The following is a 24,078-nucleotide window of genomic DNA, read 5'->3' as shown; positions in this document are numbered from 1 at the left end:
CTTACCTGGATGACTGTGGAAACCTCTGCAAGATTTTCCTGCTCTGAGCTTTGTCTGTCTGTTTTCAGCTCTGTGGTCAGCAGTAATGAGACCTCCTGGTTCCTCTCAACACTGGAGAATGGAAATGGCTCCTCTTTAACTAAGAATGAAAGCATGTTGTGAAAAGAGACCTAGAGGAGTCTGGACTCCCGGGGTCCCTTGTGGTCCACCAGGGCTTTCCTTTGTGTGTTCCTTGTTCTCAGCTTGTCCACTCTAGCTCTTCTGGTATTTTGTCTTTCTCACACAGGTCACCCCTGTGCCTGTATATTACCTTTGGGATGTTTTCTGGTTTTGTTGTTGGTTTGCTTTGTACTGAAATGACATCCAGAGCGTGTGTTAGCCATGCTACAGTTTGAAATTCACTGCCTCTTTTTTTTTTTTTTTTTTTTTATAAATGTCAGTAGTGGGACGATCGACCATTTTTTCTTGTAAAAGGATGAAGAGACAACTACTATATTTCTCTAGGACATTTATAAAAAGTTATCTTCACCTTGAGAAGAAACTGACAATATAAATGTCCACAAATTCACTGCCTCTTAACAGGCAACAGCGTTGTACAACCCTTCCCTTTCTCTTGCTCAAGAATATTTTAAACACCTCCTAATGAGCCCTGTTCCCATTAAACAGTCCCTTCCCACTTTTCCTGTCTTCTCTCTCTGTCTTACTCTCCACTGCCAGCGACCACTGATCTGATTTCTGTCTTCACTGGTTTGCTTATTCTGGTTATTGCATATAGGTGGAATCCTATAACGTGATCTTTTGTGTCTGCCTCCTCTTGGCTTGGTATGTGTTCAGGGTTTATCTACAGATTATCCTTTCAGCATGCAATAGGACTTTATTTGGCTAATATGGCTTATTGATCCATGGATGGTTATTAGGTTATTTTATTTCATTTCATTTTATTGTTTTGCTATTGTGAACATCCTGGTATGGACTTTTATTTACAAATTCTTGTTTGAATTAATTGTGGACTCTATCTAGAAGTAGAACTGTGTAGTCATATGATCTTGCTATGTTTAGTATTCTGAGGAACTATCAAACTTTCCCAATAGCTGAACCTTTCTGCATTCCCTTTAGCATGCATATCCTCACAATTGGGAAATTTTCACTCAAAGTTGACCCTCCCAGTGAGATCTACCATGAGCACTCTGCTAGCCTTGGAGCATGCTCCGGCCCTCACCCTTATTTCTTTAGTTTGCTTCTTCCCTTTGCATGTTTGTCTGGCTCCTTTTTCAGTTGTATAAATGATGTTTCAACCTACTTACTGCTTTATACATGTGGAGACTTTTTCCTGTGACTCTGAAGACAGAGGACCCGTGTGCCCGGGCAGTCTCTCACACAGTTGTTACTATAAGAGTATGTATGGCTAGTTATAAGAAAAACTAAGTTTCTCGTGTTTATTAAAACTCAGTGAAACAATGGTTACTCACTCTGCGTTCTTAACTGCTGGGTAACTAGGTTTGCAACTTCATGATTATTTGCTATTTTGTTGACTAGGTTTTCTGAAGATTTCTCATGGGTCTAGCAAATTAGACATAATTTTCATACTTCACAAATGCCGATTGAGTTTATTTTTCAGGCTAGCAACTTCAACCTCAAAAATAGGCAATTCAATAACTACATATTGGATTGAAATAGCTTCCTAAAGGTTATGGAAAGCCTTTTGGCCTGAGACACAAATGAAAAGGGCCTGGTTATCAGCACACTGTTTCCCGAAGTCTCTTTACTGAGGGAACACTCGAGAGTGCTTTTAAAGATGTCTACTTGTTCCAGGGCTAATCCCAGGGCACAGTAAGATGGAGATATAATTCCGTAAAACATGGAGCATCAGGTTGGAATCTAGGCCAGTGAGCTCTGATACTGATACTCTCAGTGTGGCCTGAGCCACAGGATTAGTTGGGTAAACTGCTGATAGCCTCGTTCCGAGGGGTTTCTTTTTTTAAACTCACCATTCCATTTGTTCTTTTACATTTGTATTTTTCCTAGAATCCATTCCCATTTCAAACTCAGTACTAAGAAGAAATTGAGACTACGTCTTTGCAAAGGATTCAATGTTCTTTCTGTGTCAGTGTGCTGGGGTCGACATGAGCTCTTAGTACAGTGATACCCATGGATTATGTGGCAGGAGAATTTGAAAATATTTTGTATTTTTTAAGTAAGATGATTTCAGGTTACATTATTTGAATGTTGTTTCTATTAATTCTGGGTATTGAAATAGGGGCTAATGATAATAATGCGTTATGATTAGAGAATATAATTCTTAGGAAAAAATGAAAAGCATTTGGAAACAGAGAACAAGGATGAAAACTGAGGGCCTTTTTCCTGGCTGGATATGTGGCCTAGCATATTGTTTGCTTTCTGGATAGTCTAAGAACAAACAGGGACTGGAGGGCTCATTCCTTTTGTTGGTTAACACACTGACAAAACACCATAGAACTTTGCAGCATAAATACTCAGTCAGAAAAACGTCTTTATAATTTTTTTCCAGTTCACTTCACGATCTCAGTATCTATCTTATGCTGTTTAAATATCTAACGTTTGAAAAAACAGCAGTGACACCAGAAGTGATAGGTAAAAGTCAGAATTAATCACATTGTTCTTGTCTGTCCCATGTCCTATGGAGTCTTCACAGTCCCTCCGTGCAGTCTGTTTATGCCCATTTCTGGCTCTCCTGCCAGCAGTAAGGTTCTTATGGAGTGCTTGATAGTCCTCGCCATCCACAGAACCTTGCACAGTAGGCTCTCACTAGGATGGGAATGTAGCACACCCAGAGGCCATGACAACTGTCTGTATTCAGCTGTGCTATCTCTCCTGTCGAAAGGCACTTGAAAATACTCTCAGGATACTGGGAACTGTTCTGAAGCAGCAGTTACTGTAATTCTGTCATAATTATATACAAACCGCTCTCGTTCTCATCTGTAGGGAGGTGGGTAAGAGTTTGGAAACATGGGTGAAAGTGTGATTGATGTGTTTAGGGATACATGAGCTATGACACACTGTAGCTGTTTCTCTTGAGGCATCTTGAACAGGCACAGACTCTGGGAAGATGTGTTGCAATGCTGTGCACTAATAGGGAGAAACAGAAACGACTGTCCAAGCCACATGCTTCGTCTGGGCTCTGCTCAGGAGATCGCACTGTTGACACATACCGTTTTTCTCTTGCATACCCACAAACGATGAGAGGGCAGCTGTCCAGCACTACACTCAGTGTGTGCCGTCTCATCTGCATGCTTTTTCCACCATGGTTTCTACACAGTGTGGTTTCTGTTGGAAGTTTATGTTTATTCAGAGTGGTCAGATTTGAATTCCAAGATATGAGTAATATTTATTTTTATTTAATATTACTAGGGAGTTTGTTAGACAGTACTCTGCTCCCTGTCTTTGGCAAGAGGTTTTATAGCCGTTTCCCCTGCTTTTCAGAGAAGGATTTGTATTACAAATACATCTTAACTTGTTATTATTGCAGGGTTTCATTTGCTTTAATTTAGAAAATTCCAGGCTTCCTTTATTTTGTCTCTACAAGATTCCAAATTCTCTTCAACTGGGAATATTGAAAAGATATTAGTCGTGGTTTCAGTCCTGAGCTAACTCGGTTTGCTTTAGAGAACAAACCACTTAAACAAAGGAAAGAAGAACTGGTGTGCTCATTTCGTTCTGAATTCTGTATAGTCTAACGTGCTTCTGTCCGTCTTTCCCACAGGTCCATGTCCAGCCATCGGAATGGCACCGCACGCTCTTTCTTCCACAGGCCTGGCTTGCGTATATGACTCGAGCATACCATGCTGTTCTACAGGTCAGGACACAAGGGGTGTGCTTTGTGGGGCAGCATTTCCTCCTCATCACAATTTTATAACAATGTGTATATACTCTGGAGTTAACTACACAGCATCTGCCACCGCGTGCTTCTAAGGTCCCAGTGAAAAACCAAGGTTTAACTGCACTAAGACCTCCTAGGAAACAAATGAGTTCATTGGGCATATTTACAAAGCATGGGTGTGGCTTATTGACATGAATGGAGTGATTCCAAAGCATCCTCCCCAGAAAACTTTTCCCTAGCATGAATGATAGTTTCCTCATAGTTGAATGGATAAAGCCCCCTTTCCCTAAGCTTCTCTGGCTTTCATCCTTTAGCCTCTCCCTGACACCCCAAGAGCCTGTGCCATTAAGGCAGTATTACTCACACCTGGTTGGAAGGAGTAGTTGAATACTCAGGTGTGGGTTCCATGACCTTCCCCCTTCTCCTCCTATTGAGGAACACCATTGTTCAGCAAGCCCAGTTGGATGATGTTTTGCAAATGGCACAGCTGACCTCCTGCAGGTGGAGATTGTTCTGCCCAGAGGATCGTGTTGAGAAAGTATAAAAGCACTTGGGAAAATAGCACTAGCATTATCAAAAATGCCATGGTTCCTTTTGTTCATAAGAAGTGTGAGTCACAGGGCAGTAATAGCACAGGCGTTTAATCCCAGCACTCAGGAGGCAGAGGCAGGCGGATCTCTGTGAGTTCACAGCCATCCTGGTCTACAGAGTGAGTTCCAGGACAGCCAGGACTGTTTCACAGAGAAACTCTGTCTTGAAATAACAAAACAAAACAACAACAACAAAGAAATGTAAGGCTTGAGACTTCTGTCTGTCTCTTGCACACATACCCTTCAAGGAAGAGAGGGTGGAAAGATTCTGAGAGTCAGAGACTTGAAGGAGCCGAGTGAAGACAGAGGGCCGACAGCACGCTCTGTCACTCACGAGCGGACAGCAGCTGCCGTTGTCTGTACGCCAGGCGGCATTCCCACATGGAGAGGAGGGAGCTCATGGTTCTGCACTCCTGGCAGAGAAGCTGTTGATAGTCGATGGCGTGTGGGGGAAGGAGAGTCAGTTTTATTTAAGGGTGCAGCTCCTGATATGTGATCAGGCTCCAGTGGATAGCCCCTCTCTCATGAGTATATCAGCAAGAGCTAAGATAAGAAAGGGGAGAAAGTGTGAGGGGTAGAACTGGAATAGTAAGGGGGAGGAGCTGCGAGTGAACATGTTCTGAATGTAAGTATGGGTGTCTCAAAAATTAATATAAATACTATGTTAAGTAAGGCTCATGTATATAGTTACCCTTAAATTCAAATGTGAATATTCCTACGTTCGTGTGCCCCACCCAGACCTCCCTCCTCAGCTCTACTCTCTTCTGCCCTTTTGGCCTTCTGAGTATCCAGCTTGACTGTCCCAGAGTATTTGGATTTGAATGCCCCCACACTGAGCCCCGCGTCTTGTCTCTATGCTGAACCTGCCTGGATCTTTTGCCTCATCTCTTGACCCTCCTCCCAGACATTTATGTTTCAGCTTTTCCAGATTTTTGTTTTCCGAACATCGGCATATATCCCTGATGTCCTAGCTTTCATACATACTGTCCCTTTCTGCCTCAGAGGCTGCTATTCCCCATATGCTCACCTCGTTTTAACTTGTTCTTTATTAGCTGGGGGAAGGTACTTGGTGTACTTAACTCCTATCCCTCACTGGATTATAGGCTCCTCTCCTCTCACATTGGTAGCCCTGTTTTTCTTTTTTTGAAGCTCTTATCATATTGATTTTTAATTAATTGATAACTAATTAATTAATTTTGTATCCCGACTGCCGTTTCCCCTCCTTTTTTTTCTTCCAGTACCCGCCTTGTCGCCACCCCCAACCCACACCTCTATTTCTGTTCCAGTAAGGGCTGGCCTTCCATGGATATCAGCAAAACATGGCAAGTCAAGTTGCAGTAAGACTAGTCATCTCCTCATATATTAAGACTGGGCAAGGAGACCCAGTATGAGGAGTAGGCTCCCAAAAGCCAGCAGAAGAGTGGGAGACGGCCCTCCTCCCACTGTTAGGAATCCCACAGAGGACTGAGCTACAGGACTGTAACATACGTGCAGATGGCCTAGGTCAGTCCATCGGGTTCCCTGGCTGTCAGTGCAGTCTCTGTGAGGATCCCTGGAACGCCTCCTAATGTTTGGCTGAGCCTGCGTCTGTTTCCATCCCTTGCTGGAGGAAGCCTCTCTGATGATGGTTGGCTAGCCACCAATCTATGAGTGTAGCAGAATATTGTTAGGGATCATTTCAGGGACTTTTTATTATTTTATTTTATTTTTGCCTCCAGCCGTGTTTGGTTCTGTCCTAGGTCTCCTGGCCATCCAGCCTGTGGGTCTTGGTGCTCCAGGCAATGTCAGGGGTGGACATACTGTCCTGGCATGGGTTGGGGACTCCCTCAGTCTCCAGGCCACCCTCACCTTAGCATACCCCATAGGCAGGACAGACTGTTGTCTGGTACCTACAGTTGTCTTTATTCCTTCAGGACTTCCTTTGCTGTTGTCTGCCATCTGTGTCTGAAACAACAGTTGCTCTCCAGATATATAAAACACACTCAGTTGGCCTACTTTCAATCCAGGATTACAAATGTTAATGTAGTTTTTAAATGTCAAATATAGTTTTTATCAGCTGGGAACTATTCAAATGGGCAAGGTTGAATTCTGTTTTGTGGCTGGAAAGTCATTGTTAAGAATGGCGTGTGCTAGGGGAGGGAGCTGAGATTACTTAAGTGACATGCTCAGAAGAAGACTTTTATGGAGTTTAAGGAATCATGGTGTCATAGGTATGTCTGCTCTGCGAGGACACAGAGAGTGAGAGCCAGAGGATGGGCCGGAAGGGAAATGACTGAGTTTCTGTACTTTTGTGTTCCCATCTTGAATTCCCATGCAGCAGAGCAAGTATTTAACCTAGAATTTGTAAAGGTGGAGAGCTTCTGACTTTTTAGAACTGAGGAGGGGCCCAGGGTCTCTGCATCCTCAACACCAGGTCCTTCTAAGGTGCTTAGTCTGCAGCCATTTTAAACACCATTGCTTTAGTGTTATTTACCCAGTGTTTCATCTCCCAGGTCTGGGTGCTCCTTATATTTTGAATAGTTCCTGGGTAAAGGAAGGAGCTTCCGTCTGTGTGCTTCCCTGTCCTCATCATACCAGACAGTTTCTATTCATGAGGAGAGATTCCAAGGCAGGACACGGACTTCATCTTCATGTCCCCCTCAGTCCCTTTGCAGTTTTTCCTGGCCAGGCACAGTGCTGAGCATGTGGGTTACAGAAGGAAATGCCCCGTCCAGTCAAGGAAGCTACAGGCACCTTAGCGGTTTCACGGCCGCGTTCTCCATGCTTGACTACAGAAGGGACAAAATTCTGCAGACACCTGGACAGAAGGAGACGAACAGCTGCTACAGTCAGCTGAGAATTTATACTGCCTTAAGGCAGTAGTTCCCAACGTGTGGGTCACGGCCCCTTTGGCAAACGTCTGTCTCCAAAACTACTTACATTATGATTCATAACAGTAGCAAAATTCCAGCTGTGGGGTAGCAATGAAAACAGTGTTATGGTGGGGGTCACCACAGCATGAGGAACTGTGTCAGAGGGCTGCAGCGTTAGGAGGCTGAGAACCACTGCTTTAAGGGGAAGAAGGGCTAAGTTGAAGGGATTGCGATATAATTCACACTTTACAAAAGTTTCTGTTTTCTCCATGACTGCTGCTATTGGTTGAATAACTAGTATGTAGCTAACACTTAACATACACCATTTCAGTTAATCGTTACAGAAACCCCACAAAGTATATGTTATCAAACCCATGTATAATGGTATTATCGGTAGACAAGCAGGGTCAGCTAGGAAAGGAAAGCCAACAGCTCAAAGCCAACAGTTGGTAAATGGGAGAAATAGAATTTAATTCGGGAATCTTCTGATTCTAGAGCCTCGCATGATTGCCTAGCACCATCATCAGTTATAGTAGTATGTAACACAGGTTGGTCTAACATTTTATTTCCTCATTACATTCATTAATTTAGTGTGCGTATGTGCGTACGTGGGTGTAGGCATGCCATGGTACACATGTGGAAATAAGAGGACAGTTTGCGAAAATAGTAGGTGCGGGTCTAGGGACTGAATTCAGGTCGTCAGGATGGGAGGAAGTGTCCTACCTGCTGAGCCAGCCTTCTTGTACCAGTCTAATAAAGGGCGAATCTATTTGTGAGAAGTTTTTTTTTTTTATTTTTAATAATGTAGGTCAAGTATTCTCTTCTGCTGGCGTGGTGATATGTGCATTTGTCTGCTTTCACTAAAGACCTCTGCACATCCTGTTGCATTGATAGTCGGTGAAAACGTGAGCCGGAAAGGCTCGAGTGAGGAACTCAGCAGTGTGCCGTAGGTTTGTTGCCGCTGCCTGAGAGGCACTGATGGGCTTGGCCGCTGAGTTTGACTGTATTTGGAACTTACAGCATCCTAGGTGAACTGGAGCAACGTTGAGTTCCTCACCATTACAAGAATCTGTGTCCTGGAGCTGTCTTCTGTTAGTTACAGCAGCTATGCATACTTCTGTCTGTTGCTGGGCAGGTTTGGTAGCATTAAGTCCATCAGTTAGAGGAGCCTTTTCCTTGGTTAGCCTTAGGTGACAGGCTGAAAGGGGTTCGTCCTACACTAGTTCCTAGACATGATAGGGCACGGATAGTTTGAGACCTGAATCCTGTTAGTGCATTCTGCTTGGTCATCTCCCGCCTTACCCAAGTGTTCCAGAGGAATGTGGGATTCGAATTGCATGTCAGTTTTCCGGACATGCTGGAAGTAGGTGGACTTCTTCCCATCCAGGGAGAAAATACAGAGACAGACTGATCAGGTGTTCTCATACTGTCTCGCTAGCGAGTGTTCTAATTGGCTCTTCACCAACCAGTTGGCAAGGAACTTTCTATTCACTGTAGTTCCGGAAAATATACTGCCCTCATCTAGCCTTGATGGGCACCTGCACACACATAACGTATATTTACACACAAACACATGAATGTAATTTTTAATTTAAAAAAAGTTGGACAGAACAGGAATCCAGAGTTAGTAGACCTTTGAATGGATACGCAACCTCATTAGTAAACAATGAAATCAGATTAAACCATGGTGGGTATCTCAAGAATGATGATGCTCTACTAAAGATATTCATAATGATATGAAATAACCAGAATAAATGACCTTATTATTTTTTAATTAAAAGTTCTGTTTTATTATTTTATGTGTATGGGGTTTTGCCTGCATATTTTGTGTTCCACTTACATGCAGTACCCACCTAGGCCTGAAGATGACACAAGATCCCATTGGAACTGGAATGCAGATGGTTCTGAGATGCTATGTGGGTGCTGGGAATCAAATTTGGGTCCTCTAGAAGAGCAATCAGTGCTTTTCAACTCCATACGATCTCTCCAGCCCCCAAACCTTCTAGAAATAGCTAAGCATTGCTCTATATGCTTAATAAAATCTGAGCTCTTGCCCAAGTTAGAATCCATCAGTAAACTACTGTTTTAATTACATTAGATAATATCATTGATAATGGAATAAAGGAATAATGGAATAAAGTGAAATACCTGATTACGGTAATACAGTAAAAACTAAAAGGTTTAATAATTGGAAGGTGTTGGTCTTAAAGGAACAATATTAACTATATTTTTGTTACATGGCTGAAGTTGGTATATGTTTTTATAAGTTCATCCAAGAAGTATTAATGAATACTAGTGATTACCATTTTTCACATAATGCCTGCATCTCAAGTTTTGCATTCTCATCTAATTAATCTCCTGCTGCGCTGTCGTGACAGTGGTGTTCAGACCTCTGTCTTTGCATCTCTAAAATTATCAGCTGCCATTGCCATGTCGCTGACTTTTAAAACGGGACTGTGAGAATCAGATCTGCTTTGAAAGGCCTTCTGAAGTGAAGCCTGAACTGGCTGAGCCTGCAGCCTCTTTAGGCCTCTCCCCTAGCGAATGCAGGAATTCACCGAGCAGAGATGTGAGTGACTCACTGACTTTCAAGGTCTACTATGCCATCAGGACCACTTGTGGCCGGTTTCTAAGGGAATTTTAGCCAGCAGCTCTGCATGCTGATCCCTCTTGTGTGGTTTGCAGGGCAGGATAGCGGAGCTGGAACTGCAGTTGCAGCATGGGAAAGAAGGACCCGAGGAGGTGCAGTACAAGCGAAACACAGCCTGGCTCTGGTAAGCGGATGACATTCGGCTGCACACTCTTGTCACAGGATGTGAGCAATGAAGGGAACAGTAAATGCCTTAAATGCTTCCTTGCTGACTGCATTACCTTTTGTGTGAGCCGGAGGGAACTCGGAAGACCGGATAGGTTTATTCACCTACTCCCTAGATACGTTTGTATGCATGTGTGCTTGCATTCCCATCCCTAAGGGTCTGTGAAGGATTGTTACCAGTATCCCCTGCAGAGAGCAAAACCTACTGAGGTCATGTCTCATATACACAGCATAGTAATCTACGCACATCCTCCTACATATAAATCACCTCCAGATTACTTGGCTAACTTATACAATGTTAATTCTTGTACTATCCTTGTGGACTACTAATGTTCCAGGAAAATGACAAGAGTCTACACAAGTACAGTCCAGATATAATGTTGCCCAAATATTTGTAATCTGTGTTTGATTGTATTTATAGACTTGGAACTCACATGTACAGAGGGCTAACTGTACTAATATGTCTCTACTTTTTTTTTCTAGTGCAGTGTGAGAATGGTATGGTCCCCTCAGCGTTGTTTCTTTAACTGATTGTTTTAGTCCTTTTGAGAAAAATTCTATTTCCCCAGTCAACGCATTACCATTCCCCCTCCTATGGAGTCTGGAATTCCTCCTCTTCTCCTTTCTCCATGAAGACATCTTCATGATTGTGACGATCTTCCTATCTCAGACCTTCAATTTTTCAGCAGATGTTCTCTGGGGTGTCCTTACTGTATTACCCAGAATTTATAAGCGCTAACACACTAAGAGCATCAGTTGTTATGTAGTTTGAGAAGAAAACTAGCACCCAATAATAGGGGAGAAGCAAGAGACTGTTGTTTCTCTAGAGCCAGGGACAGAGAGTGGTCCAAGAAGGGGACCAGCATTGTGTCAAATATTGAAGATGGAGATTGAGAACTGAGTGTTCAGTCTAGCTTCTTGGAAGTCTTCTGTGACTGCGAAGGGAACTGTTTGGGTGGAATTGTGGGATGAAAGCCAGACTAGGGATGGACTTGAAGCAGACCCAGTTAATTCTATTCTGAAAGGGTCTGATGCGAAAGAGTGGCCGTGGTGTCAGTAGCAGTTGGAAGGCCTTTCTTCCCTGGGAGAGTAGATACTACAGCATCTTCACTTGCTAAGGGCAAGGATACAGGAAGGGGAAACTGGTGGTGCAGTGCAGAGAGTCGGGCCAGGAGGAGCGCAGGGAACCACGCGAGCCTGTTAATAGACAGCTCCTCAGTAGTTACTGTCACACGCTGAAAAGTAAAAGACTACAGAAAGTGTGGACAATCTGTAGGGAAATTCGTCATTGAATTACTTTTAAAATTATGCCTGTGGACTATTAGAGCCATTGCAGTGGGTTCTTCAGGATGACTTATTTTCAGGAAAGCTGACTCAACTTACTAAGAGTTTATTGTCAGGTGCAAAAAGTTCTGAATATTAAGTTTTATATTCATAAAAAGTGTTGAGGGGCTGGAGAAATGGTTCCACATTTAAGAGTACTTTCTGTTCTTACGAAGGACCTGAGCTTAGCTCCCAGCATTCACATAAGGTGGCTCCCAACCACTTGAAATTTCACTTCCAGGGATCTAATACCATCTTCTGCCCTCTGTGGACACCCATATATACAGGGTGCGTGCACATACAACACCACATGCATACACATCAATAAAAATAAATCTTCAAAGATTTAAAAACAATGTAAATCCCACACAGTACCTTCTACTCTACCTCAGAGCTCCTATGTTGGAAAATATGTTTTAGTCTGTAAATACTTACACTGAGCATACCTTCCAGCCCATAGGTATAATTATCTTCTTTTGGCATTGGTATTTGAAGCTGTATTTTATATATGCATATAGTGATTGCTGTATATACAGTTTGGATACAGTAAATTGGTATTGTGGTGAGCTCTCATGCAAAAAGGAGAGAACAATATCATTTGGGGCAACCATTACAGAGATACAGTAGACTGGGTGGCTTCAACAATAGAAGATTTTTCCCAGTTCTGGAATCTGGGAACCAGTTAAGTCCTCCCATCCTGTGTATCCTTACATGGGGGAAATGGAAAGAAAGCAAGCTTCCTCATACCTGTTCCTGTGCGAGCACCAAGTCTATCTATGAAGGCTCTACCTCCAATTACTATTAGATTTGGGTGAACTCAGCATAGTTTTAGGAGAAGGCAACACTCAGTCCATGGAAGAATAAAGCAAAGGGCAGCTATGCCCCCTCTACTCTACGGGGCTGGTACTGACAACTGTGCCCCCACCACTCCACAGGGCTGGCACTGACACCCGAGCACCCACTCCACTGGGATGGCACTAACACCCAAGCACCTACCTCTCCACAGGGCTGGCACTGACACCCGAGCCCTCACCACTCCACAGGGCTGGCACTGACATCTGAGCACCCACCTCTCCACACTGCCGGTCTAGCCTGCTTGATTACATTTTCTCCTTACCCATATTCACTAAGTGATCCTACAAAGGGAATAAAGCTGACTCTGGAATAAAGCTCTTACTATCATCCTTTTCCAAGGCCAGTTCTACACTTGTACTTTTAAAACCCAGAGGCATTGCTGGAAGTTTTAAATTAATTTCTGACATTCATTATTTATTTGTGTGTCAGAGAATATAGGCCTGCATGTCCTACAATGATTTGGTCTTTTTCCTTGTACCACGTGGTTTCCAGTGATCAAACTTAGGTCCTCGGGTACCTTTGCCTGCTGAGCCATATGACTGGCCTTCTGGAAATTCTTAGAAATTGACCAATAAGGTAGTAGGTGCAGTCATTGGTGTCATATAAGCTCATGTCTGTTTTCCATCTTTATTGCAGGGTCAGAGACATGCTGACTGATGAGATCACCAAGACAGCTGCAAAGTAAGTCATTTATTCTACCCAAAATCCCAATAAACCTTTCACTCCTGGACAGGTACATACACTTTCTCATTTTAGGGAATTTATAACATTAAGAACTATAAAGTAATTTTTTGGTTACTTTTTTATAGAAAACCACTGTTAACTCCTGCCAACTATACTAATTCCCACCTCATGCCTTTTTGTATGCAGAGGGATGGATGCAAATGCATATATTTTAATAGAGAGATATTCAGCCTGAACATGTAACAAATGCCATGTAGTTTGGCTTAAATGTAAAGGATCATAACTTAGTTCAAGGAGGAAAAATGAATTCTGGAGAAGGGAAGTTGCATTGGGTATACAAATAGATTATTGAATCTCTGTTGCAATGCAGCAAATAAAGTGGGACCCCTCTTACACTTCCTGGTTGCTATTGGGTCCAGTGTGTCTAAAAATCCGATTCTAATTAGCAGTTCATCTGGCCTTGGATAACCCTCATCAGCTCTATGACACACTTTAAAAATGAATTTTATATATACAGCAGTAATACAAAGACTCCGTGAAAGGCGATGTCAGTTATATCCTGGCGGTGGTCTGAACAAAAATTAGTTGAGTGTTACTGCCGTGAGGCTTTTTATTTACCCTACGCCAAAGCTCACTAAGGAAATTACCCCCTAATGAACTTGCAGGAGCCATCACTTCAGGCCTCTCCGCTAACAAGCAGACTAATTGTTCCTGGCAGCAGAGACACAAGCCAGTTGCGTTCATATCTCCCTTCCACCATCACCCTCTGCTGCTGTGTGTGTTGCCTTGCTGTCTTAGTCTCCAATGACATAGTCACTCTCCTGCCCTGGGATTTCATGTGCACTGAAGCCCGTGTCATATCCTGGGACAGAATGTAGCTGTAAAGACTAGGTATGAAGGGAACACAGTAACAGCTGTATAATAGCAAAGTGGATCTCAGCCTGTGCTCAGTACTCACCCCTGTGCCCCCCACTGAATAAAGAAGAGACCTGGTGGTCTCCTGTCCACACTGCTGGGATGGGCATGGGGAAACCCGGTGCAGAAAGGATATTTTAGGGATGCATCTGCTTTTCTGCACAGGTGAGGGTGGGTGACCTTGAAGTCTTTCCTCTTGTGGTTTATGTTACTGTGCAGTGCTGTTCTTACATCCTCTTAGAAACAGGGCATTTGGAGCAGAAAGCTTGGACGATAAAGAAACAAGCAGGTTTATGTTCAGACAAACTATAATTTTGCCTCTGAAGTCACCTTTATACCTCTGTTCTTAAATCTTATTTCAACACGACCTTTCTCTATAGGTTTCTGAAACAGCACATTGCTACTAGTGCCCAAGCCAATGTATTCACATTCTCAGGGCACACAATGAAACAATCCGTATTCTTATGGGATTACTACCTTTTTATCAAAAGCTTCACAGTATAGTTTTGTAGATTTTTATCTTATAAAGCAGTTGAGATAGTGCTAATTGTGGCAGGAAGTGAACAGGACATTGTTTAAGGTCCAGAGGCTGGATGACAGAGATGGAATACAAGAAAATGGTGGCCACTTTCTCTCCACATCTCCTTCACCCAGGCAGAGCCCTCTTTCCAACCCTTTGATAGTTTAGCTGCTGTGGCTGCCTGAGGCCAGGGCTTATTTAGTTCACTGGTTAGTTAAGTGCAGAAAGTAACATCCAGTCACAGTTACTGACTTGTTTGTTTGAGAGAGTATTTTTGAGAATCAGGGTTATGACTAAGGTAGAACCAGAACATGGATAAGACGGATGACTGATGGCAATTTGTTTTCATTATTATTAATTAAATGGGTTTGAACTCAAAGACGAAAATCCCCAAATGATTGGGTCACTTTGCTGATATGTAATGCAATACTCTGTCCCTCGGAAAGCACCACTGAAGCTCATCCTTCCTTGTGCTTTTTAATTAGGTTAATGACATCAGTTTGTTCCAAAGGACAATTTAATTAAAATGTCAGTGGTGTTGCTTAGATAAAGACTGTACTGATGCTGACATGTTATTATGCAAATCAGTCACAGCTGTTCGACTGGTAGGGGATAGTTATTCGAGTAACAAGGCAGCGAGTTTGTGCCGCTCTGGTCGCAGACTTCACCAGCCGGCTCTTCCTTGGTGTTTGCTAAGTATGTAGTGTGCACTGTAATCCACGAGCCGATGTTGTGGCTATGTCGCAGGTCTCCAGGCCTGGTGCCTTCTCCAGCTGGGAACCTGACTCATGGATGCTTTGTGTAGACTGGAGCAATTATGTTTTAGCTGGAAATTAATGTCTAGATAAAATTCAGCCTACATCCAACGATCTCATTACTGTGGCCTGAAATATATTTTCCTTCATTTTCCACAGTCCATACACACTCAGGTGTGTCAAGATGAGTGAAATAGAGTGATGTGGAATCCCAGTTTAACCTGCAGCAGGCATGGCTAGAGAGACTGCACAGTGGCTGAGAGCACGCACTGCTGTTGTAGAGAACACAAGTTTGCATCTCAGCACCCATGTCAGCACCCACTACTGCACCTCGTGCCCTGGGGGATCTGATTTCCTCCTCCGGTCTCCACGGGCATGACGGCATCAATACACACATAACATACACTCCCATGGACATGCATACCTACACGCAAGTTTAAAAATCAGAATCAATCTTTAAAAAGACATAGGCTAAATTCTCCTTTTAACTTGAGTATTATAACTTTTTATGTGAGATGCATGTTTAATGAGATTTGATATGCAATTCCGGGTAGCCAGAATTAACTGTTTTCTGTGTAGTGAGAAGACTAAAGATTTAATTTTCAGATGCCTGGGAATTTTAAACAACTTCATCTTCCCTCCCTCTCCTTCTCCCCCACATCCATCCTCAGGGATTAACATTTCCCCAACCTCAGTAGTAGCCATTTGTTCAGAGCTCCAGGAGTCCTTCCAGTGTTTTCATCCCAGTTCCCCAGTATGAATGTTGATGCCTTCCTTACTGACTCAAGGCAGACCTCACAGAAGACTGAACTGAAGGGTGGTCAACAAAATGAGCAAGTTGCAGAGCAGGGCTGAGCTGAACTGCTTCTGCTCAAGGTGGGGGGGGGGGAGAGAGGCAGAAAGGATTAAGTAAATGAAAAGACTTGATTCCTATAGAATAGAGGCAAACATGCAAGAACGCGTGTCCTCAGGTCCAGCTTTGTGCGGAGTGATCTGGAGGTGGGAACCAGCCTTGCCTGAAGAACTGGTGTGAAGGCCGTCCTCACCCTCTGCTTCTGCTCTAACCCCGTACTGCCTAGAACGAATGCATGCAGTGAGCTCAGGCTCCATTCCAGGGCTCTGGGGACTTTCTCTGTGGACATTATGAAGATACAGTTATATACCCCGGAGTAGCATCTTGAGATGGGGACGTTCTGCTGCAGACAGCAGCTCATCGCTGTCTCATTCAGAGTTTTCTTCCATAGGAAGTGTAGCCTGGGAAGTGTAATCAATGTACATCTTTGCATGCTAAGTATATATGAAAGTTTGGTTATTTTTATGATGCCAAGTTATGAAGTAAAAGATAAGAGTGTTTAGTGTTAATATTAGAAAACTATCATTTGAATTATTTAACAGAACAACTCTCAATCCAAGTAGTCTCAAAACATTCCCTCCCCCATCTTATCTGGAATCGCCAAGTCATATTATGAAGTGACTCTAAGGTTTCTGGTTTTGATTTAGTGGGATAAGGGAGAAGGAGACTCATGACGACCAAACGCTGCCACATCTTTTGTGGGAATAAAGGACACTTGTGACCTGATTCAGAGGGAGCTGCTTCCACACACTGCTGCTTCACAAGGGGCCATTACACTTCGCTAGGTGTTTAATTCTGTTTGGGGGATAGATCAATAAATTCAGATTGCCCAAAATGACATATAATAATATAGCTTGGGAAATTCTGTGTCAGAGAATGAAGTAAGATTCACAGGAAGAAAACGTAGACGTAAAGAGCTAGCATTTCTAAGTTGCACAAGGTCGTAATGATCATGGTGAGGAGCGTGTCAGCACAGACGTTATTGGTATCCGGAGGATAAACAGACCAATGCCTTCCAAAGTTTACTTTGTTTTCAAGACAGGGATAACTAGGTATCCCTGCCTGTCCTGGAGCTTAGACGATGATGACCTTGAACTCACAGAGATCAGCGTGAAAGGTGTGCACCACCACACCTGGCTGATTATTTTTATTTTCTATGCATCAGTGTTTTGCCTGCATATGTATGTGTATCCTATGTATGCCTGGGGCCCATGGAGTCTGGAAGCATGTCAGATTTCTGGAACTGGATTATTGATGGTTGTGAACCGCCATGCTGGGAACTAAAGTCAGGTCCTCTGCAAGAACAAGTAGTCTAAGCACCGAGCGTCTCTGCAGTCCCGTAGCTGCATCCTCTTTCTTGTTTCAGCCAGCTCTGCGCTGCAGTGGCTGTGCTCTCCCACCTTGTCTGCTTTCCCATGATAGTGTCTTCTCTCCTGGGATCTTTTCTAACACAGGGAGAGTCCGGTGGTCAAAGGAAATGCCCTGTTGGCCCTAAGCAGCCTTGCTGTTGTGGTGTCCAAGCACGAAGCCAGCCTTTCCTCAGATTCTGATGGAGTCCTGGAGGTGAGTCGAGGGGATTTAGGGCATGTGGGCTTTGGTTACATCTCTTTGGTTCTGACTTAGGTAGCCTGGGACTAGGTTTGCAAACTTAAGTTCTGTGACTGCATCTTCAAATCCTGTTACTTGTTAGCTCTGCTGTCTTCCTGATTCACTCGTGTTTCTGTTCTGCTTTCCCCAGTGTGGTTAAGTGGTCGTTTCCATCTGAAGGTGCCAATTTTACGAAACAAGGGCCGTCTTTCTGTGATTACATCACTGGTAACCAATCTTAGGAGGTTAACCAGGCTTACCGAAAGTGAGCAGTGCTGTCAGAAAATGATAAATAAGCTGTGTTTACACACTGAAAATGTTGTACTTTGCATTTCAATTGTAGATGTCAATGATAAAGTGCCTATTCATTGTTGCAAGGCATTTATTTCTTAATTAAACGTGTGGCAGGCTGGCCAATATTCATTTCCAATGTACTTTTTTCAGATAATTCATATCTGTCAAAATAAAAAGCTGTGGATTTGTTCTTGTTTAAAGTTCTATTATCTGTTAGCTATCATTATCCAGATATGATGTGGCCTGAGTAGTTAAAAACAAAACAAAACAAAACAGAACCCAGTCTGTGGAATAACAGAGGCCTGTATTTCAATTTCATGACTTTGACTTACTAGCTGTAGACCTTTGCATAGTGAGCTACACTTTTAGAGCCTGTTTCCCAATCTCTAAGATGGATTGACAGTACTTCCCAGATAATGGTACTGCAAAAATTAAATGAATTCGCCAACACACACACACACAATCTCACGACAGCAGGTAAATGCTAAGCCCTTGATAACTGAAGCCATCACTAACATCACTGTCTCTGTCCTAGAGGAGTGTTTTATGAGCCATTTGTACTCTGTTTTGTCTTCATTTGGTTTGTTTGGGTTTTTAAGATACCATCTCACTATATAGCCCAGGTTGGCCTCAACCTCACTCTCCTGCCGCATTCCCACAAGTACTGGGATCCGGCTGTCACCTGCTCTGTGTTCTCCTTTCATGGTGCTTTTCTGGGTGCAAGGAAACAAACTCTCATCTGTTGAAAACAGAACTGAAAATACATTGGATTTGGAAACCCTTGGAATTGAAGACAAAACTTAAAGGCTGGGTTTGGGCAGGACAAAGGAAGCCTCTGATACAAGAGCTATTGGAATAGCTCAGCAGACCATCTGTACTTGTGTCATTTGTTGTCCTTGCAGCCGCCATTTACAATTCAGATTCACAGGGTCCTGTGCACATGCCATTGGTAGGCTAAGAACACAGCTTCATCTGATCATTTAATTTATCTCTAAAGAACTGAGAGAGAGAAGGAGGTGAGCTTAGAAACAGCCCAGTGAACCAAGCAACCCTTCCTTGGGGGGCTTTCTGTAGGGCAGTACCTAGTACCATCTCTCCTGTGGGTAACTATGGTGAGACATGTCCTGATAATAGCAAAGATAAGTGTGGTCTACTCTACTGGACCAAGGTCAGGGAGGGGGTCTCTGTCCTCTGAGTCAGGGGCAAACCCCCTTTGATTGGCTAAGTGCAGATCTTGACTCTATCCCTGCCCTGGAGAGCAGCTCCTCTCTCTACCTAAGCACAAGACCCCTTCAGTGAACTTGAGATTCTTGAGTCAACTGTTTGCTTAGGCCTGCTCTAGTTCATCGCTTTCTCACTCTTAGTAAACTGTGTACTTTCACTAGTACTCGATGTCCTGCCTAATTTGTTGTTGGAGATACAAATAACCCAGTATCACATCCAGTGACATTGTCATCGGTGAGCAGGAAAACCAGGACCGTGAGGCAAGGGCTACAGATATGTATGCCATGGAGAGAAGGGGGTGCGGCCCAGGGATATTATACGAATGATAAAAGCATAATCAGTTAACATTCAAATATTTAACTTTGTTTTGTTTTAATAATGAAAAAGTTAAGGAAATGTTTCATTTCATTGAAAGAGCCATGGAATGCCTTAGCAAAGGCTTACATACTAACTACATTCATAACCCTAAAAGATCATACATATTCTAAGATTCCTTTTCTTGGGGGGGGTATTTATAGTGAACTACCAGTTGTGAAGTTAATTTGCCCCATAATAACGGAGGGGGGGATAATAACTCAGAACTGAAGTTCTTGATTCTCATATTCTTTACCCCACTTTGAGTCTTTTCATACTGAGAAGCCGTGAAGGGTTAAGAGTGGGGCTTTGCTTTTATTTTTATTGACCTTGCCTTTGGCCATTTCTCCATACAAAATCCAAATCTCATTATCTGATTGAAGTTGAACATGTGTGACTAGTAACAAAAGATCTTAAGATGAATGTTTCTGACCCCATTGTCACAGGTTGACTTTAAGTTTTCTCTTTAGTAAAAGGAGATTTTTTTAAAAAAAAATAATTTGTGAGTTAGGTAAATGTATTTGTAATAGACATGATATGCAATAGACAGCCATATGTAATAGTAAACAAAAATGCTAGAGATGTTAGTCAGATTGTTGCAGGCTAATTGGCTACTTTGTGAAAAGGTAAGTCATATATTTGGGACGTTTCAATTTTTTTTTGAACTTTTCTCTTGTGTATGTTGTTTATCACAATTCATGGGACAGAGGAAATCTGAGTATATTCTGTTGTAGCCTCTGTCTTCCCACTTCTGATAAATCTTGAATAAATGTATTCTTGTTGGGGAACAGGTAAGGATATATATTTGTCAACTCTCTTCATATAGTCCAAGCAGATAAACTTTACTTTTTGATGATAGCATTTCTTTATGTAACAAAGGGATGGCTGTACTCTGGACGTCAAAATAAAATTTAGTGGTTCTTGTTTTCCTACCATCTTTCTATGTTGTTCCTCATCTACAGGTTCAACCTAATTTCCTTCCAGTGAAGGAGTGGGTTTCCATGGTGCTTAATACTCTCCTCGTCATCGTGGACAGCCATTACCGCCCCAGAGGACAGCTCTTTTCCTGCTTTTATCATGTAAGTACAGGAAATAGAAATGACCAGACTCACCAAGGGTTAATTCTCCTGACAACCATTGTTCACACGAAAACCATAGCATGGTGTAGTAATTTCCAGCTCTAGCTGTAGGCTAGAGGTGTGTGTGTGTGTGTGTGTGTGTGTGTGTGTGTGTGTGTGTGTGAAGAAAGACTGGTGTGTAGGTAGGCCCCACAGTTTGGTTGATTTAGGATGTGCCCCAGGTACCAGTAGCATGAAAGCTCTTGAGGTTTTTCTGCTGTGTAGTAAGGGTCAAAGGTTATAGTTGTGGGATACATGGTTCTCTGAATTTGTTTGGTCTTTTTGACATTATTTATAAAATGATAAGAATAGCGGTGTCCTCTGTGATGACTAAAGACTGTATATGCCACCTCTCAGTTTTGAGTATCGACTTGACACTTTATGGTACCATTCTTGTTTTCCTGGTGAAATAAAAGTTCAATTCCTTTGCTGTGTTTTTCTGCCTCACCAAAGATTGAGAAGGTGAAATTATTTAAGTTAAGCGTAAGTGTTGTATTTTGAAAACAATAAAATTCTTTTTAAATACCAAGTAACCCTGTTTGGTCATGTGAAAAATGACTGCCCCTCCTCTCCTGTCTTCACGATGGCGGCTAATGACTGAAGCAACGGGAAATGCACATCTTGTTGTCTGACTCTCCCTTTGGGCTTGTGGAATCAATTTACTTCTGCTGTGGTGTAGAATTGTTTTGGTTTTGCTCTATCAGTAACTATTGCTTAGGGAATTGCAGAGATCACGGGACAGTCAGCTGAGTGGCTGAGGATTGTAGTTGTTGAAGAAAAATGTAGCACGGATCCAGACCTGTTGCTAAGATTATGGATTTAGCCCACAATGCATTGCTAAAGTCTTCTCTGTAAATGCCCTGCTCCCTCTTCCCTTGCCCTTGGGAAGACCAGGGATGTATTGATCTGGGGCTTAGGGTCCAATGCTAGATTTAAAAATAACTTGGTAGGTAATATAGAATTAAGTCGTAAGTTGGGTTTTGTTCAGAGAGGTCATCTATTAGTGCTGGTTTGCTTGACTTGTTTTGAAGCTTATGCAGTAGCTGGGTCAGACATTTACCAGAACAAGATACTCTGTGAGATTTCCTGTCATTCTGCTTGGTTCTTGTGAACCAGTAAGACAGCCTCTTTATTTAGCCAGTTCAAAATTACCTCTTACCTTTTCTTATTCTTTTTACATCACTATTCATTTTAAGACCCATTTCAAAAGTCACTTCCCTTATTTCCTGTGTCCTTTTGAGTAACTCTGTCATTTGGAAACATTATATTAACTTGGAGTGTAATGTCCTACATACTTGATTTTTGTCCTTAAAGTACCAGAGCTCGGCGAGCAAATAGACAGAATTCAAGCACATTGTAGCGTGCTTCAACTGCGAGGCACAATGCCGCCTTTATGACACATCTGAAAACGTAGCTGGACAATAGTGAGGGTGCTGAAGAGGCTTTCCTCTCTACTGGAGACACATTTGCAGACGTATAGCATGTGTGGTGGCGTGCTCTAACGTGGGACTCTTGCAGATACTGTTCATGTTCAGCTGCCCTGTCATTCTCTTAGGGCTGTTATTCATTTCTCTCCCCATAATTGCATATCAGAAGGCACATGTAGAGCCCTCCATTTCCTTTTGAATAGCTGGTTATTGCTTTTAACCAGAAGCTTTTAGAATTTCAACTTCCCTCTTAATTAAAAGGAATTAACCCCCTGTAGGAAATAATCCATCTATTGGGTTGTGTTCCCACCAAAAATTTTGGGAGATGTGCCAATAGGTCTTGTGTTAAACTTCCACCTGTTTCTCTGTAGAGAGAACTTGAACTCCTGTCCACCTCCCTTTCTTTCCTTTCAGGGCAAGTCCTAGCTTTCTGGACAATTGTAATGTAGCTTGTCTAAGAGCTGACAGCCTGACTTGGCTTTCCTATTATATGCATGCAGGCTTTTAAAAACATCAAAACTGTTTGAGTTTATATAGTGAGAGAGCCCACAACCTCTAAACATAGACACTTCAAACTCTGTCTTTGAAATTTAAAAGAACATTGCTGATTTCACTCGGCAGTGGATGGACTCATTGACTGAAATCAGGGTATGTAGCAAACACATTTAAATTCTGTTTTTTTGTCTGCAGGGCAAGTATAGAAGAAGCCTGTGTTGCTGTAGTGTTTGTGTGATAGGTGTTTTAAACAGATTCGTGTTTTAAACAAGAGGCTAACCCCTGTTTTCTTTCTTTGGCATGTCCTAGAAGTCCTATTCTGGTGAGAACACGGCCAGCGCTATTGCGCGCTCTGCCGCCGCCACGGCTTTGTCTCTCCTTGTGCCGGTTTTCATTATCTCTTGCAAAGAGAAGGTTGAGGAAATCCTGAACATGCTGACTGCCAGGTTACCTGGGAAACCAAGTGCTGATGAATCTCAAGCCGTGCAAATCCACATGGGCCTTGCTTTGGGGATGTTCCTCTCGCGCTTGTGTGAAGAGAAACTAAGGTACAGTTGATTGAAGTATTGCTGTGTTTCCTCCTTGTGATTTAGTGACGGACTGTAGCATGCATGCGGGTTCCTAAACATTCCATCTGAGCAGTATGTGCTTGCTGAATTTCTGAGATGGTTGAGTTGATTGTTTATTCCCTTAGATGGGTGAATTCCGCTGCCTTAAAATACCATCATATGGATATTAATATACTTTGGGGGTTATTATTCAAGTAACTGTTTACTTGAAAAGCATGTCAGGCTAAGATAGAAGCCCTAAGTACGCCTTTTTAATTAATAGGCATAAACAAAAGCCTTAAAGTGCTGTAAGTGAAGAAAGACTTCTCCCCTGCCCTTTCATTGTTGACATCTCCATAAGTGGGAAGGAACAACGGGGGAGTCCCATGTAGCAGAGGGGTGCCAGGAGTCACTGAATCACCTGAGAACTGCATGTACCCAATTTTACAATGCTGTTTTTCTCCTCTGCCCTGGCTACACTTAATAATCTTTAAAGGCTCCTGATCTGTGCATATTGTATTGGGTGGTTTCTCGTTTTTAGGCTGCTAGCATTATCAGTGAATGGATGGAATGGATCAAATGGAATATGAAAGACTCGGGTGGAAAATTCCACTGAGCGTCGAGTTTTCCTACACATCAGTTAATCTATTTTAGTTTTGTTCATACTTGGTTTTCCCCCTGTATTTTATATTAAACCATACAATTTTATGCATCCAGGTTGATTGTAGTGTAGTCTAACATGAGTGTTAGTTGCCATGAATATTTAATGGCAGTGACTTCGACTTCAGCCCCATCTTCCTTCACTGGAAATAGGATACAGGTAGAAACATGTAGCTATGATGTTAGCTGTTCTCATACTTCCTGGTGGGTAGCAGTTAGTGGTCCAAAAGCAAACAATGGTGTTGGTGTGGATAAACTAGATGGCATCACACAGTATCTATAGTGTTTGGAACTAGAGGTTAAGTTTCTGTTTGTAACTTTCAGACTTTGAACAAATGCTGTGTTTCTGTTTT

General features: G+C 42.6%; 1 protein-coding gene and 1 non-coding gene across 8 annotated transcripts in view; one reads left to right on the top strand and one right to left on the bottom strand.

The window, feature by feature from the left end:
• The window catches only part of Focad (focadhesin), a 1,203,139-nt gene that overhangs the window by 1,115,709 nt on the left and 63,352 nt on the right, over positions 1 to 24,078 (top strand). For all 7 annotated transcript variants that reach the window (XR_007594464.1, XR_007594465.1, XR_007594463.1 and 4 more), the window contains 6 exons: positions 3,740 to 3,832; positions 9,984 to 10,072; positions 12,928 to 12,972; positions 17,473 to 17,581; positions 20,440 to 20,556; positions 22,827 to 23,065. Coding sequence is in view for 4 of the 7 variants with exons in the window: in XM_050157367.1 (XP_050013324.1) it covers positions 3,740 to 3,832; positions 9,984 to 10,072; positions 12,928 to 12,972; positions 17,473 to 17,581; positions 20,440 to 20,556; positions 22,827 to 23,065 (692 nt within the window). In the remaining 3 variants the exon portion in view is untranslated. The remainder of the gene's footprint in view (positions 1 to 3,739; positions 3,833 to 9,983; positions 10,073 to 12,927; positions 12,973 to 17,472; positions 17,582 to 20,439; positions 20,557 to 22,826; positions 23,066 to 24,078) is intronic.
• LOC126510774 (small Cajal body-specific RNA 24) lies at positions 432 to 560 on the bottom strand. The gene has a single exon (XR_007594494.1). It is a non-coding gene; the product is annotated as a small Cajal body-specific RNA 24 (non-coding RNA).

The sequence above is a fragment of the Alexandromys fortis genome, unplaced genomic scaffold (assembly GCF_014885135.2).
Source record: "Alexandromys fortis isolate MF-2015 unplaced genomic scaffold, M_Fortis_MF-2015_v1.1 scaffold_64, whole genome shotgun sequence".
Classification (NCBI taxonomy): Eukaryota; Metazoa; Chordata; class Mammalia; order Rodentia; family Cricetidae; genus Alexandromys; species Alexandromys fortis.
Note: the sequence above shows the minus strand (reverse complement) of the source record. Positions and strands in the feature narration are given on the sequence as shown.